This window comes from Pongo abelii, chromosome 17 (assembly GCF_028885655.2).
Source record: "Pongo abelii isolate AG06213 chromosome 17, NHGRI_mPonAbe1-v2.0_pri, whole genome shotgun sequence".
Taxonomy (NCBI): domain Eukaryota; kingdom Metazoa; phylum Chordata; class Mammalia; order Primates; family Hominidae; genus Pongo; species Pongo abelii.
In genome coordinates, this window is record NC_072002.2 from 95,307,399 (window position 1) to 95,328,201 (window position 20,803).

Consider the following 20,803-nt stretch of genomic DNA (forward strand, 5'->3'; position numbering starts at 1 on the left):
TTATTAATGAAGTTGAATAACCAAATATTTGCCACTTGAATTTGACTAATATATATTTTAGCTTTTATAGCCTACACATTTAAATGTTTTTTGGAATAGTTGCAGATTTTTAGGAAAGTTACAAGTATAGTACAAATAACTTTTTTCCCTGAATTACTTGAGAATAAGTTGCCAAAAAAGTTGCCACATTACCCTAAATACTACAAACAAGAACATTCTCCTACGTATCCATAACAAAACCATCAAAATCAGGAAATCACTACATTCAAGCGGGTTATAGTCTATGTAACTATATAGATTATCACTGTATACCAAACCACCCCAAACTTACTGGAGTAAGACATTTTATTTAAAAAGATCATCAGTTCTCTGGGTCAGTTCTATTCAGACAGGGAAGGGAGATGGTTTGTTTCTGGCCCACAGCGTCTGGGGCCTCATCTGGGAAGACTCAAAGGCAGGGGGGGTGACTTGACAGCTAGGGCTGGAATCCTCAAGAGGCATCTTCGCTCACATGCTGGTAGTTGATGTGAGACACCTCTACGTGGTGTCTCTGTGGGCTAGTTGGCACTTTCTACACATGTGGTATCTAGATTCTGAGCATGATCATCCTGAGAGAGGTATGTGGCATTTTTATGATCTAGTCTTGGAATTCTCATGGCATTATTTCCTCCATACTTGATTGGTTAAGGCAGCCACAAAGTTCTGCCCAAAGGTCAAGAGGAGGGGGCATAGATGCCGCCACTTTCGGGAGGAGTGTTAGGGCCATATTGTAAGAGCATGTGGGTTGGAAGGTATTATGTGTTTGGAAAATTCACTTTGCCACAGGTTATATCTGTTACTTGATATATGCCCACATTGTCTCGTATCTGGCCTATAGGAGCCCTTTCAAGCTGGTTACTTTTGTGTTCTGTTGACATGTCTCATTGAGCGACTGCTTTATATTCTGGCACAGGATGTTCTAGGCTCATCTTGTCTTTACCATGCTCCAGCCATTTTTCCTAGGGTTCTTTTTAAAGGAAAGCGGTATTTAGGAATTCAAGTTTCAGCCCTAGTTGTGCCCATTGCTACTGGGGTGTATAACTGCATCCAGGCACTCTCAGTGGGCAGAGCTATGAATGTATGTGTGTATGTGGACACACACTCTCAAACTATCTCTATTCTTATATCTGTGTGTTGAAAACAATGAGTTCACTTCAGTAACCCCTAGTCTGGTCAAGTACTATAGGGTTCATTTTAATTTTATGCCTTTTTAGATACTGTTTTAAACAGCTTGAGATATAATTTACGTACCACACAATTCACCAATTTGAAGTGTACAGTGAATGGCTGTGAGCTCACTGACATCGCACATACATCACCACAGTTGAGTTCAGAACCAAGAAGCCCTGCTTCCATCACTTCCCAGTTCTCCCAGCCCTGGCAGCCACTGTTGTGCTTTTTTTTTTCTGGGGACGGGAGTTCGGCTCTTATTGCTCAGGCTGGAGTGCAGTGGCGCGACCTCGGCTCACTGCAACCTCTGTCTCCCAGGGTCAAGTGATTCTCCTGCCTTAGCCACTCCCAAGTAGCTGAGATTACAGGCGCCCAGCTAATTTTTTGTACTTTTAGTAGAGACAGGGCTTCACCATGTTGGCCAGGCTAGTCTTGAACTCCTGACCTCAGGTAATCCACCCACCTTGGCCTCCCAAAGTGCTGGGATTACAGGTGTGAGCCACTGCACTCGGCCCACTGTTGTGCTTTCTGTGGATTTGCCTGTTCTGGACACTTCACATAAATAGAATCATACAATATGTGATGCTTGTGTCTGGCTTCTTTTACTTAGCATATTTCCAAAATTTGTCCGTATTGTAGCATGTATGTACTTCATTTATTTTATGGCCAAATAATCTATTATATGGATGTGTCACATTTTATTTATCCAGTCATCAGTTTATTTATCAAATGCCCCAATGCAGGGGCATTTGGTTTGTTTACACATTTTGGTGACTGAATAGTGTTGTCATGAACATCCTTATATAAGTTTTTGTGTGGATGTATGCTTTTCTCTTGAGTGGAATTGCTGGTTCATATGTTACCTGTATTTTTAATCTTTTGTGGGACAGCCAGAATGTTTTCAGGCACACACCAAGACTGGCTGCACTGGTTTACATTACTATTAGGAATGTACGAGAGTTCCAATTTCTCCATGTCCTTGCCAACACGTTTCCTTTTTTTTTCTTTATAGATATCCTGGTGGGCACAGTATCTCTTTGTGGTTTTGATTTGCATTTCTCCAAATGGCTAATGATATTGAGCACTTTTTTTGTTTTGTTTTGTTGTAAGACAGGGTCTCTGTTGCTCAGGCTGGAATATAGTGGCATGATCAGACTCACTGCAGCCTTGACCTCCTGGGCTCAGGTGATCCCCTCACCTCAGCCTCCTGGATAGCTGGGACTACAGGTGCGCACCAGGATGCCCGGCTAATTTTTGTATTTTTTGTAGAGGCAGGGTTTCACCATGTTGCCCTGGCTGGTCTTCAACTCCTGAGCTCAAACAGTCTGCCTGATCTGCGTACCTCAGCCTCCTAAGGTGCTGGAATTACAGGCGTGAGCCACTGTTCCCTGCCTGAGCATCTTTGCATGTACCTTAATGGACATTTTTCTTTGGAGAAGTGTCTGTGATCCTTTGCCCATTTGTAAACTGGGTTATCTGTGTTTTAATTATTGAGATACAAGAGTTATCTGTATTCTGCATATAAGTTCCTTATTAGAAAGAAATAATGGCTTGCAAATATTTTCTCCCGTTTTGTGGGTTTTTTGCTTTTTTGATGGTGTCCTTTGAAGCATAAAAATTTTTAATTTTGGTAAAGTCCATCATACCTATTTTTTCTTTCATTACTGGTGCTTTTTGGTGTCCTATCTAGGAATTCCTTGCTGAATCTAAAGTCATCAATGTTTATCCTTATGTTTTCTTATAAGAGTTTTATAGTTTTAGGTCTTACATATAGGTGTGTGATCCACTTTTGAGTTAATTTTTGTATATGGTGTAAGGAAGAGGTCAATCTCATTCATTTGCATAGGAATGTTCACTCGTTCTACAACAATTTGTTGAAAATTATACTGTATTCCTAGTGTTTTACCAACCCTGTCAAAAATGTATTTTTGTGTATTATATACACGTACTTATTACAGTTTTGTTTTCTTTCCTTTTAAGGAAAATTTCAAAAATGTTTCAAATTCCTGTGGAAAATCTTGACAACATCAGAAAGGTGCGAAAAAAGGTGAAAGGTATTCTTGTGGATATTGGGCTTGACAGCTGCAAGGAGTTACTGAAGGTAAGAGGACATAAGTAGCCAATTGAAATCTGGAGGTGACATTTGAACTCGGGTTTTTGAAGAGTGGGTAAGATTCCTCAAAATGGAAATTGCTGTTATACTTCAGATGGCTGTGTGAAAGCCTCATTGGTACTTATTTATGTCTTTATGACATAAAGTGAGCTATGTAAGCTGTTCAGGTTTTTCAGCTACTTTAAGGAGGGGATTTTTCTAGTCATTAGTTATTAAAAAATTGTTTTTGATGTTTGAGGGAAATGTGATTTATTTGTTATTTTAGCAAAAGAAAACTAACTTAATTTCCCAGTATTGTTAGAGCAATCAACAAATGGGCATGCATAAATGAAATGATAGGGTTTTTTTTGTAATCCTGATTTGTGTAGTTTATATATGTGATCTCAGAAAAGTTTTCCTAAAATTTTGTCTGTCCTTATAACATTGAGAATATATAGTTGGCATATATAGTTTTAAACAATGTTAAATAAAAGTTGTTGTATATCCTGGCCGGGCATAGTGGCTCACGCCTGTAATCTCAGCACTTTGGGAGGCTGAGGTGGATGGATCACTTGAGGTCAGGAGTTTGAGACCATCCTGGCCAACAACATGGTGAAACCCTGTCTCTACTGAAAATACAAAAATTGGCTGGGTGTGGTGGCAGGCGCCTGTAGTTGCAGCTACTGGAGGCTGAGGCACAAGAATTGCTTGAACCTGAGTGGCAGAAGTTGCAGTGAGCCGAGATAGCACCACTGCACTCCAGCCTGGGTGACAGAGTGAGTGAGACTCTGTCTCAAAAAAACAAACAAACAAACAAAAGAGTTCTTATATATCCTTGTAGTCATTGGTAATGATATTTTTGTCTCGTCTAATCATTTATAGCCTTGCTTTCCCCTTCATTAATAAATCTAGTCTAGGATCAGGTATGTATTTGGTTGTCATGTCTCTTTAGTCTCCTTTTGAGGTCAATTCAGTCTTCTAAGGTGGAATTCTGTTAGGAAATTCGTTTTATTTTTAAGTAACATGTCAGTAACAACGAAAGTTTCTCATCCTAGAGTCCTTTGTTTTTGACTTGACTGGAACTGAACATTGCTCGTGAACTTTTGCTTCCTTAGCCTGAGATTGTGTTTACTCATCTGAATTTCTTCACGGCTGTTTACTTTTTTTTCCCAAGACTTTACTGATGCAGAGATATGGTACTTCACAAGGGAAAATTAAGAGATTTGAATGGCTTAAAACTGTTAGTTAGATTAACTGTTGAATTAGTAAAACTATTTTGGGGAGAAAATTTTATTTGTAATTGGGCCTATATATTATGAAATTTTTGAAAATTCAAGTAATACAGAAGTTTTTTATAGAAAAATTAGAAAACAGACACAGAAACAAGACAGTAAGTCTCACACGTAAACCATTACCCTGAAATATCCAGCATTAACGTTGTTATATATCTATAGATTTTTAAAAACGGGATATATTCACATTTTTTTTTCTTAAAAGGATATAATCAAATTGTATAAGATACTGTACCAGCTGTTGTTTCTTTTTCACTGAACTGCGTAGTAAGAACCTTTTTCCATGTCAAGTGTATTTATTCTTAATCCACCACAGCAATTAGAGTTCTTTATTTTCAAGCAGCAGAAACCAATCTGACCAATTTACACAAAAAGAGATTTATTGGAAGCCTCTTGGGGGGCTTAGGCAGGAGAATGGCGTGTACCCAGGAGGCAGAGCTTGCAGTGAGCTGAGATGGCACCACTGCACTCCAGCCTGAGCAACAGAGTGACAGACTCCATCTCAAAAAAAAAAAAAAAAAAAAAAAAAAAAAAATCCAAGCGGACTGGAGAACCAACCCTGTAAAGAGAAAGAACCAAGGGAACTACCTGTCCATTGTCCTCACTGCTGCCTTGCTCTGTATTTCAGATTTCAGAGTGGTATGTCGCTCTGCTTTCTTGTAAGATTTACACAGCATATGTGACTTCAATCTTAGCAAGAGTTAACACCTCCAATAGGAGGCTGTTCTTGTCAATAGACTGGCTGAGAAAAGTAAGCCCTAGGAAAGGTAGACTCTTCCACGAATCTAATATTTTCTAAACTATATCTAAACCCTGCTACACATAGAAACTCTTCAGGGGTTGTTTTTTATAAAAATTAACATCTGATCAGAAATTAACATTGGATCTGGAATGGGCGAGGGACCCTTGTCAAGTTGCCTGCCAAACATACCTTGGTGCTGCCAGTACAGGACAGGGATGGTTGCCACCTTGCTGCACACTGAGATGCCACAGCAAGTGTATTCAGCCACCTCCTCCCAACCCCCAATCTATCCCGGTCCCCAATTTGGGGCTACAGTGGAATGTGGACTTCTTGACAACTTGGTATGGTCCCAGGTGGAAGATGTGAGTGAGAGAGTGGTTATAGGGTTGGGGACTGGGAGGGAGGCTGAGGCCAGGTGGGCTTTGGGGTGAGGGCAAGGCAGAGAGCAGTATCAGACGTGGCTCTGGAAAGGGTAAAGGAGGCAGACCGTGTGTGAGCTGAGGCTCCAAGCCCTTGGCATATGCTCCATGTCCCATCAGAGTTCACTTTTATAATATAAAACACAAATTCAAAGATAGATTGTTAAGAATTCACGATGGTTACCACTGAGCATTAAATCCCTTGAGCACAGGCTTTGTGCAGCTGTGCTAGTTGCATGCCCATGGAGCTGGCCCTGACTGGTATATTCTTTTTTTTTTTTTTTTTTTTTTTGAGTCAGGGTCTCGCTCTTTTACCCAGGCTGGAGTGCAGTGGTACAATCACTGCTCCCTGCAGCCTCGATTTCCTGGGCTCAGATGATCCTCCCAACTCAGCTTTCTGAGTAGCTGGCCCTATAGGTGCGTACCACCACACCTGGGTAATTTTTTTTTGTATTTTTTATTGAGTCGAGGTTTCACCATGTTGCTCAGGCTGGTCTTGAACTCCTGGGCTCAAGTGATCCTCTTGCCTTGGCCTTCCAGAGTGCTGGGATTATATGTGTGAGCCACTGCACCTGGCCCATGACTGGTATTTTCTTTTATTCATTTATTTTTTTTTGAGATGGAGTCTCACTCTGTCGCCAGGCTGGAGTGCAGTGGTGCGATCTCTGGCTCACTGCAACCTCCGACTCCCGGGTTCAAGTGATTCTCCTGCCTCCGCCTCCTGAGTAGCTGGGATTACAGGCATGTACCACCACGTCCAGCTAATTTTTGTATTTTTAGTAGAGACGGGGTTTCACCATGTTGGCCAGGATGGTCTCAATCTGTTGGTGGACATTTGGATTGATTCCACCTTTTGGCTCTTGTGAATAATGCTGCAGTGAACATTGGTGCACAAGTATTTGTTTGAGTCACTGTTTTCAGTTATTTTGGGTATATATACCTAGGAGTGGATTTTTTGGGTCATATAGTTATTCTGTTTACTTTTTTAAAGAACTGCCAAACTTTTCACAGTGAAAGTGCACCATCTTACGTTCCTACCAGAAGTGTACAAGAATTAAATCTGTTCACATCATTACCAACACTTACTTTTTTCTCCTTCCTCCCTTCCCTTCCTTTCTCCCTCTCTGCTTCCTTCCTTCTGTCCCTCTTCCTTTTCCTTTCTCCCTCCCTCACTTGCCATCCTAATAGTGTAAAGTGGAATCTCATGGTGGTTTCAATTTGCATTTCCGTAGACAAATGAGTTTCAGCATCTTGTCATGTGCTTATAAGCCATTTGTATATCTTCTTTGGAAAAATGCCTGTTGGCAGGTTCTTTGCCTGTTTTTTAATTGGATTGTTTGTCTTTATGTTGTTGAAATACAGTGATTTCCTTATTCTGGGTATTAAACCGTTATCAAATACGTGATTCGCATATATTTTCTTCTACAGGTTGTCTTTTTACTTTCTTGATAACATCTTTTGATGCACAAAAGTTGTTAATTTTAATGAAGTCCAATTTATCTATTTTTTCTTTTGTTGTTGGTGTTTCATTTCATATCTGAGAATCCATTGCCAAGTCCAAGGCCATGAACATTTGCTCCTGTGTTTTCCTAAGAGTTTAATGGTTGTGGTTCTCATGTTAGGTCGCTGATCTATTTTGAGTTAATTCTTATATATTGTATAAGTAGGAGTCCGGTTTCATTCTCTTACATGTAGATAGAAATTCAGTTGTTTCAGCACCATTTCTTCTAAAGACTGTTTGTTCCCTATTGAATGGACTTGGCACCATTATTGAAAATCAGTTGGTCCTGGATATATGGGTTTATTTCCGTACTCTCAGTTCTATTCCATTGATCTATATGTCTGTCCTTATACCAATCCTATACTGGTTTTTTTTTTTTTTTTTTGAGACTGAGTCTTGCTCTGTCACCCAGGTTGGAGTGCAGTGGCATGATCTTGGCTCACTGCAACCTCCGCCTCCCGGGTTCAAGAAATGATTCTCCTGCCTCAGCCTCTCGAGTAGCTGAGATTACAGGTGCCTACCACCACGTCTGGCTAATTTTTGTATTTTTAGTAGAGACGGGGTTTTGTCATGTTGGCCAGGCTGATCTTGAACTCCCAACCTCAAGTGATCCACCCACCTCAGCCTCCCGAAGTGCTAGGATTACAGACGTGAGCCACTGTGTCCGGCACCTATCCTGTTTTGATTTAAGCAAATAGTAAGTTTTATAATAAGTTTTGAAATTGGAAAGTGTGAGTCTTCCAACTGTATTCTTTATTTCCGTATTGTTCTGGCTTTTTGGGGCCCCTTGTAATTTCATATGAATATGAGGATAGACTTTTCCATTTCTGCAAAGAAGACTGTTAGAACTTTGATAAGGATTGTGTTTGACATTACTTTGGGGATTATTGACATCTTAACAACATTGTCTTCCTATTGTAGGCCTTTAATTTCTTTCGACAGTGCTTTGTAGTTTCATCGTGTAAGTCTTTCACTTCTTTGGTTAAATTCATACAATAAACTCATAGGTATTTTGTTATAAGTGGGATTGTGTTCTTAATTTCCTGTTCAGATTTTCAGTGCAGATGTATAGAAACAACTGATTTTTGTGTATTGATCTTGAGTCATGCAACTTTGCTGAATTTGTCATTAGCTCTGGTAGTTTCTTGTAGATTCTTTGGGATTTTCTATATGTAGAATCATGCATTCTGCAAATAAGGCTTTACTTCTATTTTTCAGTTAGGATGCCTTTTATTTTTTGCCTCATTGCTCTGTTTAGAACGTCCAGTACAATATCTTGTGACAGTGATGAAGGTGGGGGTCCTTGTTTTGTTCCTGATATTAGGAGGAGAGTTTTTGGTCTTTTACCAAAACTTGTTTTGGTAAAGGAGCGCTTTATCTTGTTGAGGAGAGTCCCTTCAATTCCTAGTTTTCTGAGTGATTTTTTTTTTTTAATCTTGAAAAGGTGTTGGATTTTATCAGATCCCTTCTTTGTGCCAATTGTGATAACCATGTGATTTTTTTTTCCCCGTGCTTCATTCTACTAATGTGGTGAATTACGTTGATATATTTTCTTATGTTGAAGCCCCCTTGCATTCTTGGGATGGAATGCACTCACTTGATCGTGGTGTATAATTGTTTTAATACACTGTTGAATTTGGTTTGCTAGTATGTTGTTAAGGATTTTTCATCTGTGTTCATAAGGAATATTGGTTTGTAATTTTCTTGTAATGTTTTTATTTGGCCCTGGTATCAGGGAAATACTGGCTTCAAGAATGAGTTAGAAGTTGTTCCCTCCTCTTTTTTTTTTGTTTTGTTTTTTGAGAGGGAGTTGCGTTCTTATTGCCCAGGCTGGAGTGCAATGGCGCAATCTCGGCTCACCGCAACCTCCGCCTCACAGGCCAAGCAATTCTCCTGCCTCAGCCTCCCGAGTAGCTGAGATTCAGGTATGCGCCACCACACCCAGCTAAGTTTTCTAGTTTTAGTAGAGATGGGTTTCTCCTTGTTGGTCAGGCTGGTCTCGAACTCCCGACCTCAGGTGATCTGCCTGCCTCGGCCTCCTAAAGTGCTGGGATTACAGGCCTGAGCCACCGCGCCTGGCCCCTCCTCTTCTGTTTTTCTGTGGAGAGTTTGAGAAAAATTGGTGTTAGTTCTTTCTTTAATTTTTTTTTCTTTTTTTGGAGACAGAGTCTTGCTCTGTCGCCCAGGCTGGAGTGCAGTGGTGTGATCTCAGCTCACTGCAACCTCCGCCTCCCAGGTTCAAGCAATTCTCCTGCCTCAGCCTCCCGAGTAGCTGGGAGTACAGGCGTGCATCACCACGCCTGGCTAATTTTTGTATTTTTAGTAGAGGTGGGGTTTCACCATGTTGGCCAGGCTGGTCTCGGACTCCTGACCTCAAATGATTTACCCACCTCGGCGTCCCGAAGAGCTGGGATTACAGGCATGAGCCAGCACGCTTAGCCTTTAAGTATTGTTTAGGATTCACCAGTGAAGCCACCTGTACCTGGACTTTTCTTTGTTAGGAAGTTTTTGATGATGAATTCAGTCTCTTGTTACAGAAATTTGAAATTTTTCTATTTCTTCATGAGTATGAATCAGTTTTAGGTAATTAGTGTCTTTCTAGGAATTTGTCCATTTCATTAAGTTAATTTTGTTTGTTCACATACAATTGTTCCTAGTAATGTCTCTCTGTCTCATTTTTCCTGAGATGGAATGAATCATTCTTTATGGCAGCTCTAGCCCCAGGTTGTTTTACCTGTGTTTCTGACTGACTGGCTATAAACTGGTGTTCCCACAACTCCCTCCTTGGATTTGATTACTTTGTCAGAGTGGCATACCAAACTCAAGGAAATACTTACTTACATTTACTGGTTTATGACAAAGAAAGGATGTTATAAAGAATCACAGTGAAAGAGATACATAGGGCAAGGTATAGGGGAAGGGACCAGAGCTTCCAGGCCCTCCGCGGGTACTCAACCCTCCAGGAACCTCCATGAGTCCATCTATCCAGAAGACCACCAAACCCAATCCTGTTGGGTTTTTGTGGTGGCTTTATTATGCAGGCATGATTGATTAAATCATCTTAACCTTCAGCCCTGCTCCCTTCCCTGGAAGTTAGCTGAAAGTCCCCCACCCTCTAAACTTGCCTTGGTGATAAGTCCCCATCCTGAAGCTACCTAGGGGCTGCCAACCACCAGTTATCTCATTAGCACACAAAAAGACAAAAATTAACATAACTGTTAATTCTGGATATTTCAGTGTAATGGTTTATGCGTGAGTCTTCTTGTTTCTGTGTCTGTTTTCTAATTTTTCTATAAAAACTAATATATTGCTTGAATTTTCAAAAATTTCATAATATATAGGCCCAACTACAAGTTAATCTGACTTGGGAGATTCCAAGGGTTTTAGGAGTTGTATGTCAGGAAATAGGGATGAAGACCAAATGTATATTTCAGAATATCATACATGGCATATATTTTTCTATTTTTAAACCTTTAATCCATAATGACTTTATATTTAAAGTTTTAATAGGCAGCATGTAATTGGTCTTGCTTTGTTACCCAACCTGTTAGCCTATGCCTTTTGAGTATCTGGACCCAGGGGTTGGCAAACTATAGCCCGTGGATCAAGTTGGGCTTGCTGTTTTTGTAAATACAGTTTATTGGCGCCAGGTGCAATGGTAATCCCAGCACTTTGGGAGGCTGAAGTGGGAGGATTGCTTGAGGCCAGGAGTTTTAGACCAGCTGGGACAACATAGCAAGACTCTGTCTTTAAAATAATAAATAGGCTGGGTGTGGTGGCTCACACCTGTAATCCCAGCACTTTGGGAGGCCGAGGTGGGCGGATCATGAGGTCAGGAGATCGAGACCATTCTGGCTAACATGGTGCAACCCCATCTCTACTAAAAATACAAAAAATTAGCCAGGCTTGGTGGCGGGCGCCTGTAGTCACAGCTACTCAGGAGGCTGAGGCAGGAGAATGGCGTGAACCTGGGAGGCGGAGCTTGCAGTGAGCCGAGAATGTGCGACTGCACTCCAGCCTGGGCGACAGAGCGAGGCTCCGTCTCAAAATAAATAAATAAATAAATAAATAAATAAATAAATAAATAAATAAATAAAAGCCAGGTGTGGTGGTGTGTGCTGGTAGTCTCAGCTACTCGGGAGGCTGAGGTGGGAGGATACCTTGAGCCCAGGAGTTCAAGGCTGCAATGAGCCGTGATTACACCACTGCACTCCAGCTGGGGTGACAAAGTGAGACCCTGTCTCAAAAAAATTTTTTTAATTAAAAAAAGTTTATTGAAATAGCTATTCTCATTAGTTTAATATATTGTCCAAGGCTGCTTTTGTGCACAGTGTGGCAGGATTGAGTAATTGTATCAGAGACTCTACAGGCAGCAAAGCCTAAACTGTTTATTAACCTGTCCTTTACAGAAGAAGTTTGCCAGTCCTTTTTATTTAATGTGATTATTGATATGGTTGGTTTTAAATCTCCCATCTTGGTGTTTGTATTTTTACTTGTCTCATCTGTTCTTTATTTTTCACTCTTTTTCTGCTCATTTAATGTGATTATTGATATGGTTGGTTTTAAATTTCCCATCTCGGTGTTTGTATTTTTACTTGTCTCATCTGTTCTTTATTTTTCACTCTTTTTCTGCTCTCTTTTGGATTGAATATTTTTATTCCATTTTATCTCTATTATTGGCTTATTAGCTATACATCTTTCTCTGACTTTGTTAATATACTACTACTTCATCTATAGTATAAGAACCTTAGAGTAGTATGCTTTAATTTCTTCTTCCAGCCTTCGTTCTGTTGTTGTTATACATTTTTCTTCCACATGTTAGAAATCTTACAATATGTTGTTACTGTTACTTTAAACTGTAAAAAAGAAAAAAAATTATATTGATCTACATGTCATTGATGATACTCTTCATCCGTTTGTGTAGATGTGTATTTCCATCTCAAGTCATTTCCTCTGCCTCCTGAATGACTTCATATTTTGTAGTGCTGATGTGCTTAATTAACTCACTATACTTTCTCTCTAAAAAAAGTCTTTTAGGAAGGAAGAGATTTTTGCTAGGTGTGGAATGCTATTTTTTCCCCCTTTTTATATTTTAAAGATTTCAGTCTATTGTCTTCTGGCTGGCATTTTTTCCAGCAATATGTTTTCTGTCATTTTTGTTCCTCTCTGTATTTTTAATACTTTGACTATAATGTGCCTTGGTTTGGTTTTCTTTGTGTTTCTTTTGCTTAGAGTCTGGTGAGCTTCTTGATTTTATGGGTTTATAGTTTTCATCAGATTTGGAAAATTTTGTGGCATCATTTCTTCAACTAGTTTTTCTTCCCCTCACCCCTTTGTCCCTGATACTCAATTACACATAGAGTAGTTCCCCCGTATCCTCAGTTTTGCTTTCTACAGTCAACCATGGTTTGAAAATATTATATGGAAAATTCCAGAAATAATTCATATGTTTTAAGTTGCATGGCATTCTGAGTAGTGTGATCAAATATCGCACCACTGAGCTCTGCCTCTCACCTCAGTTCATCTTGTCACGTGAGGCGCCGTACAGGCGTCGTGTCATCGCACATCACCACAAGAACGGTGGGCACAGTATGTAAGATACTTGGAGAGACCACATTCACATAACTTTTATTACTGTATGTTGTTACAATTGTTCTATTTTATTATTGTTGTTAATATCTTCGTGTACCAACTTCGTGTACCAAATCTAATTTATAAGTTGTATTTTATTGTAGGTATGTCTGTATAGGAAAAAACGTAGTGTATGTAGTGTTTGGCACTGTCCACAGTGTCAGCATCTGCTGGGGTCTTGGAACATGTCCTGTGCAGATAAGGGGGGACTCCTGTATATTAGGCTCCTTGATACTGTCCCATAGCTCACTGATGCTGTTGTTGGGGTTTTTTCAGTTTTTTTTTTTTTTAACCATTCCCTCTTTCATTTTGTGTATTTCTCTTGCGTTATCTTCAGATTTACCAGTCTTCTCTGCGGCAGCATCTAATCTGCTCTTAATCCCATGCAGTGTATTTTTCACGTTAGTGCATTTTTCATTCGTGGAAGTGCAATTTACCGTCCATCTTTCACTTTCCTTCACTTCTCTCATTGCATTCATGTTTTCTGTAATTTGTTGTTCTCCTGGTTTGGGGTCATATTTTTCTGCTGCTTTGTATGACTGGCAGTTTTTGTTTTTTGTTTTTTGACTGGCAGTTTTTGACTACACACTGGACATTGTGTTTATGGGTGTTAGAGTTTGTTGCTTCCTTTAAATATATTTGGGCTTTGTTCTAGAACATGTTTAAGGCACTTGGAATTTTTAAGCATTGCTAGAGTGGGTCTGGACAGCCTGGGACTGTGGAGACAGACCTTGCTGTGAAGGCTTGACTCACGTCACTGTATTAAGGGGTCATTCCCCTCTCCTGGTGGACTCTCTGGCATTTTGACAGTTGTTTTACCTTCTCCTTTCACTAGTACCCACTAGTGAGCCAGTGGAAAAGTCCCACTGGTTTTCTCACACATGAGAGCCTCAGTGCTCAGAAAAAATCTTCGGGAGACCCTGTGCAAATTTATCACAAGGTCAGTATGGCGGGATGCCCCTTTTTAATAGTAGCTTACTTCTTTTGTCTATTTTGAAATAGTGAATTCTTGCTTTCTATCAGGTGATAATGATTTCATAATTACTGTGGGGCTCTTGTTAATTCTAGCCTTCTTTATTCATTTCTGCTGCTCTAGCAGCATCTTTTAATTGGGCTTAGATTCTTGTGTGTGCTGGTTTTTAAGATGTACTTACAGTTCCTTTGTGTTTCCTAGTGTTTATGCTTATTTCTCTTTGTTTCAGATATGTTTGCTCTTTGTTGGAATCAGAATAAAGGACCTGTGTGTTGTATACTTCATCTTTTAAGATAGTTCTGAAAATAACCTAATTTTCAGTAGAAATCTTTGTAATAACTTGGCCAGGTGTGGTGGCTCATACCTGTAACCCCAGCACTTTGGGGGGCTGAGGTGGGTGGATCACGAGGTCAGGAGATCAAGACTAGCCTGGCCAACATGGTGAAACCCCGTCTCTACTAAAAATACAAAAATTAGCCCTGCGTCCTGGCATGTGCCTGTAGTCCCAGCTAGTCGGGAGGCTTAGGCAGGAGAATTGCTTGAACACGGGAGGTGGAGGCGGCAGTGAGCCGGGATTGCACCACTGCACTCCAGCCTGGGCGACAGAGCAAGACTCCGTCTCAAAAAAATAAAAAAATAAAAATAAAGAAATATTTGTAATAACTTGTCTTTTTCTTGTTAGTTCTGAATTGACTTGGTAAGCCACCTACTAGCGTAGAGTTAAAGGTAATTGTATTAACTATTTTTCTGTAGCTTTTTTTAAAAGTAATCATTGTTATAAAAATAATACTGTAATCTGTGCATGTTTGAAAATGCAGGTAACCGTTTCTAATTAGAAAATGAAATTTAAAATGCCACATTTCTGTCATTCAGAAGTTGCCACCATTAACATCGTATTGTTAGCTGTTTCTTTCTGTGTGTGTGTTGTTCTTACCATGAGATTGTATTGATTAGCTATTTTATCACTTGCTTTTTTCACTTTTCTCTGTTCTGTCTTGTTATGTATTACGTAGTCACCTTATTTAATTTGCAGTCCATACTCAGATTTCTTCAGTTTTACCCAGAACTTTTTTTTTTTTTTTTTGAGATGGAGTCTCGGTCTGTCTCCCAGGCTGGAGTGCAGTGGTGAGATCCCGGCTCACTGCAAGCTCCGCCTCCCTGGTTCAAGCAATTCTCCTGCCTCAGCCTCCCACGTAGCTGGGATTACGAGCACCTGCCACCACGCCCAGCTAGTTTTTGTATTTTTAGTAGAGACGGGGTTTCACCATGTGGCGAGGCTGGTCTCAAACTCCAGACCTCAGATGATCCAGTCACCTCAGTCTCCCAAGGTGCTGGGATTACAAGCGTGAGCCACCACACCCGACCCCCAGAACATTTTTTACACTCGGTTTATGTAAGCCAGGATTTGTTGTGGACCCTGTCACATCTAGTGGTTGGGTTTGCAGTGCTTTCCCTGACTGTTGGCCAGACCAGCCTCTTGTCCTGCAGAGATGCCCCTCCTTCCAGATCTGTGTGGTACTTTCTTGTAGTGTTGTTTCAGCTTAGTTTCCTGTCCCCTGAGCTTCTTTTAAATGAGAAGCTCTACTGAAAGGCCCAGTTGATTCAAGTTAAACATTTTGGGCTAGAATATATATGATGTTCTATGCTTCTTGTGTCACTTCAGGGACCCCAGTCATATTTTGTTGCTTCAATACAATAGATGGCAGTCTGGTCTTTGTGTGCATTACATTCTTTCTGTGGACTGGAATGCAGTGCATTTAACACCTGTTGATAATCCTGGTCCTAGATGGTAGTTTTATTGGGGGGCTTGCTGTGAATGAGGTCTTTCTGATTCTGTCACATGTAGATTGTTAGCAGACATTCTTCTGTAAACTCTTGTTTTACTCAGCAGTTGGGACTGTTTGGTTTCTCTGAAATATAGTGCATCTGGGAAAGGCAGGATAGTTTTATCCTTTCCTTTGAGCTGTGACTTTTCAAAGTGAGTAGTTAGTTAACCTTTCCAAATGGTGATTCGTGAAATGCCTTTTTTTCTGACTTTCTTAAGCACTTCTGTGGCTCTCCTGTGACTTCGTGTGTTTGGGTCTCTACAGCCATTTGTCTTCCTGATGCTCAAATGTTACAACATCCAGGTGCTCCTGGTGCTTTTGTCATGACCCCTCCCCTAAAGGGCCTGTGAGGATGGGCCCATTCTTTGAGCATTTGTCTCATTTGTCTTTGAGCATTTGTACTTGTACTTTTCTGTAGGTTCTGAAGTTGGCGTCGTGAGCTAATTCTGAATGCCCTGTTACCTCACAGGACTGTCCATACCACGCGATTATGGACTTGATACGTCTTTATGCTCACTTCTTAATACAGTTTGCACTTTTAAATAAGTGAGCTATGCTGCACAGGTAAAGCAAGTGTTTTGTATGAGTACACTTTCTACACGCTTTGGGAAGTAGCTGAGAGCAAAACAGGAGTAGATTTTTACTTCTTTCAACTCAGAGAAAAAGAAGAAAAGTAATCTTGTGCCACATGGACTTTAAAATTTTAGAGAGAAATGGAAAATGTTTTTCTTGTACACCTTCTCACTTAGTGTCTGATTTTCACTTTTTGAAGCAGTTTAATTTAAAACCCTCTGCTGCCCTGCACTTAATCAGGATTCTGCCCCAGGCCTTGTTGTTTCTCTCTCTCCTGTCCCTTCCCTGTCATGTTAGCCACCCCAGCCACCCCGCCCACATCAGGTCAGGCAGACATAGTTGGAGCTCTCTGCTTTATACTCCTTTACCACTTCACAGTCATTATTCATAGCACCTACCACCCATGAAAGACAGTAGTTTCTTGTGAAAAAAAATTTTACAAAATATCTGTGTTTCTCAATTGTGAAACTCTGTGAGGTTGGGATCCCATCTGTCTTATTCATGGTTGGGTTCCCAGAGTCCAAAAGGAAATATTTGAGAGTTGAATTAGTGATGACTACAAAAGGATGAGGTAGATTACTGTTCTGTGGAGCTTGTAATTATTTTGTCTTAGGCCATTTTACCTGCGTGCAAGGTGGAGGCCTTCCTTCTACCTTCCCTCCCTCCCCTACCTGCTGCCAGCAGGCTTTGGAAGTCAGCCGTTGAACCCCTGCTCTGAGGATGCTGCTGCTGTGGGAGGTCTCGGCTCATGCATATCTGGCCTCTGGACCCCTTTCTGGGACCTACGTGCTCCTCTTCTCTCCATGTTCACCTGCCCCTGAGAGTCTCCAATACGCATTGTGTTTCTCACACTACTGCCTCTTTCAGCTGATTGTGAGGTTTTCCTGACACCCTTGTCTACACTATAGGTCTTTTGCATAATTTTCTCACTGTAGCAAGTGTAACTTTTTGAGTGAAAAATGATTGATTCCATCTGAGAAAAAAACCCTCTATACGTTCTAGGTCTTTGTTTAACTGCTTTGAAAAATATTTAAAGAGTAAGATAAAAATACACTTTTCTTTCATTCCCTAAGACAAATGGATTGAACAATAGCGGTAAGGTATAGTTTAAAAGAGGGTGTTCAAGATGAAGATTCTTTTTTTTTTTAATTAAATTATACTTTAAGTTCTAGGGTACATGTGCACAACATGCAGGTTTGTTACATATGTATACATGTACCAATACTATGCAGCCATAAAAAAGGATGAGTTCATGTCCTTTGCAGGGACATGGATGAAGCTGGAAACCATCATTCTGAGCAAACTGTTGCAAAGACAGAAAACCAAACACTGCATGTTCTCACTCATAGATGGGAATTGAACAGTGAGAACTCACTTGGACACAGGGTGGGGAACATCACACACCCGGGCCTGTCATGGGGTGGGGAGCAGGGGGAGGGGTAGCATTAGGAGAAATAACTAATGTAAATGAAGAGTTATAAATCGTGCTACTATAAAGATACATGCACACGTATGTTTATTGCGGCACTGTTCACAATAGCAAAGACTTGGAACCAACCCAGATGAAGATTCTTTTACTTTGAAGTACTTTGTTGTTTCTTTATATGTACTCATGAAGCTACATGAGTTTTAGAATCCTTAAGTTTAGGCTTTGCATACATATAAAGGATGTAGATAGTTATTTGTTGGGAGGTCTCCTCTGTTTATTTCTTATGAATCTGTAATTTTGACTTGGATTATTTCAACCTTTTCCTCTGATTTCATACCTAAAGGGTACTCCGTCAAAACTTGCTGAGAGCTTTATAGTCTGTCCTCTGTATCCAGGGGTTCTGCGTTTGTTGATTAAACCAACTGTCTGTTGAAAATATTTGGGAGAGAAAATGGATGGTTGCATCTGTACTGAACATGTACAGACTTGTTTTCTTGTCATTGTTCTCTAAACAAGGTAAGTAGGAAGATGTGCATAGGTTACATGCAAGTAACTGCACGATTTAACATAAGAGACTTGAGCAATCTTGGATTTGGTGCCTCCAGGTGGTTCTGGAACCAGTCCCCTGTGGATACCGAGGGATGACTATACTTTCATTTCTCTTTTCCCCTGTAGGTTTCTTAGGTACCAAGTAATCTCATCAGGTTTATTCTTTTTCCTTCCTTCCTTCCTTCCTTCCTTCCTCTTTTCTCTTTCTCTCTCTTTTTTCTCTCTTTTTCTCTCTCTCTTTCTCACTCTCTCCCCTCTCCCCTCCCCTCTCCTCTCCCCTCTCCCCTCCCCTCTTCCCTCCCCTCTCCCTCTTTCTGTCTCTCTCTCTCTCTCTCTCTCTCTTTCTTTTTTCTTTTCTTTTTCGACGGTGTCCTGCTTTGTCTCCCAGGCTTAAGTGCAGCTCACTGCAACCTCCACCTCCCGGGTTCAAGCAATTCTCCTGCCTCAGCCTTCCGAGTAGCTTGGAGTACAGGCGTGTGCCACCACACCCAGCTAATTTTTGTATTTTTTGGAAGAGATGGAGTTTCGCCATGTTGGCCAGGCTGGTCTTGACCTCTTGGCCTCAAGTGATCCACCCTCCTCAGCCTCCCCAAGTGCTGGGATTACAAGCATGAACCACTGTGCCCGGCCTTATAATTTCATCAGGTTCTAACTAAATATTTCTTTATCTTCTGAATTTACATAATCTGTTTTTTTCTCCCTTTTTAAAAGGACCTTAAAGGCTTTGATCCGGGAGAGAAATACTTTCATAACACATCATGGGGAGATGTTTCTCTCTGGGAACCTTCTGGAAAGAAAGTGGTATGTATTTTTTGTATTTGTTTTTCATGTTTCCTCAAAAGTGAGCAGTGAATGTAAATGTGGTGTAAAGAACATCACATGTATTGGGGTTGCTGGTGAGTGGGGAGGAGGAATAATGCAACCTTTCAGAGAAGTGGCAAGAAACCAAGTATAGTGTGTGGTCAGGCAGGGTTACTGATGCTCTGAAAGTTTTCTGTGTGCAGAGTTGATACAGTGATGCAGTGAAACTATTGTTTGTCCTTGATTATAAGATATCATTGCTGTAAGAAGGACGTTTGATTTAATAATTGTTCTGAGTAAAACAAAATGCCACTACATTAAGTGCATACAGTGAATGTACATCCTGGTTTCAGAAACTGAAATAAAAATGTAGACCTCTGAATCAAGGAACATTTTAAGTAATTAGAAACCTCAAACTTTTAAGCAAATTCAGGCTAAAACATGAGCCAGACTGCTGAATTCTCATTAAAATGTTTTCTGGGACACCTTTTCTGCCACCAGTTGTTAGCACCTTCCTCGGTATCAGACTCAGTTCATCCCAGACTTGGCTGTCCCCTCTCACCAGCTTCTGTTGTCAAAGTCATGCTGGCCTTGGGAATTTGGGCTTTAACATATTTCAGTAATTAGTCGTTGTCAGAATTTTTTTTTTTTTTTTTGTGGGGGACAGGGTCTCACTGTTGCCTGGGCTGGAGTCCAGTGGTGTAGTCTTAGCTCACTGCAGCCTTGACCTCCTGGGTTCAAAGTGTCTTTCCACTTCAGCCTCCTGAGTAGCTGAGACTACAGGTGCATGCCACCGTGCCCAGCTAATTATTTTTATTTTTATTTTTTGTAGAGGTTTGTTGAGACCCATTTTTCAGTCTCTGACCCGACACTCTCATCTCTACTATGAGATGCAAGATTCCTTGAAACCACTGTGATTTAGTTCTCCTCCACCTGAGCACAGCTTGTGACTACTACAGGATGCCTCATTTAGCAGATCTTGACTTCATGAATATCAAGCCCCATTGATTTTTCTCATCCAAATTCTTAAAATATCTTGTAATGTAACTCCAGTTACTCAGGAGGCTGAGGCAGGAGAATCGCTTGAACCGGGATGGCGTAGGTTGCAGTGAGCTGAGATCATGCCACTGCACTCCAGCCTCAGTAACAGAGTGAGACTGTCAAAAAAACAAAAAACAAAATACTGAAGAATGGAAGAGTGTGTGTGTATGTGTGTGAGAGAGAGAGTGATGATGAGCACACAGATTTAGGAAAGGATGAGAATTAACCCTTGATCACTGTGGTAGTGCCACAGCCAGCTCTGGGGCTTTAGATGAAGCTAGGTCTTAGCTTCCTTGTTTGTGGAACTGGGGAGCAGGTGTTTTGTGTTTCACCAGCGCTGGGTTCTCGAGACTCTGTCATGAGACCAAAGATTTCACTGTGCTCTCAAGTTATTGCAAACCAGCAAATCTTACTAGATGTTAGAACAGATTGCATCCTGTTGTATGAATATGTTTTTAGGCCCTGAACTTGTTAAATTCCCCAAAATGTGCTTTAAATAGAAATTCCATATGGTCAGTGTTGCGTTCTGTGGCCTTACCCTTATCTTAGGGTCATCCATAGTGTGAGTTTAGGCTTAGTCTCACTGTCTTTACTGTTTATCAGATAGTTTATTGGGTACCTGCATGGGCCAAACACTGTCCATTTGGCTCCTACCTTCTCTAGAAATAGGGGAAGTAGAAAGATAGTAATGATGGGTTTAACAGTTTGAAAGCTAGGTTAGTTGT

The 20,803-nt window shown here is 40.7% G+C and overlaps 1 protein-coding gene across 4 annotated transcripts in view; it reads left to right on the forward strand.

Moving 5' to 3' along the window:
- The window catches only part of ADNP2 (ADNP homeobox 2), a 40,155-nt gene that overhangs the window by 5,116 nt on the left and 14,236 nt on the right, over nucleotides 1–20,803 (forward strand). For 3 of the 4 annotated variants that reach the window (XM_009252500.4, XM_063716979.1, XM_063716980.1), the window contains exons 2-3: nucleotides 3,194–3,310; nucleotides 18,948–19,037. In XM_009252500.4, the coding sequence (XP_009250775.3) occupies nucleotides 3,203–3,310; nucleotides 18,948–19,037 (198 nt within the window). In that variant the 5' untranslated portion in view covers nucleotides 3,194–3,202. Of the gene's footprint in view, nucleotides 1–3,189; nucleotides 3,311–18,947; nucleotides 19,038–20,803 lie in introns of all 4 variants that reach the window. The other variant, XM_002828343.6, reaches the window with a different exon arrangement.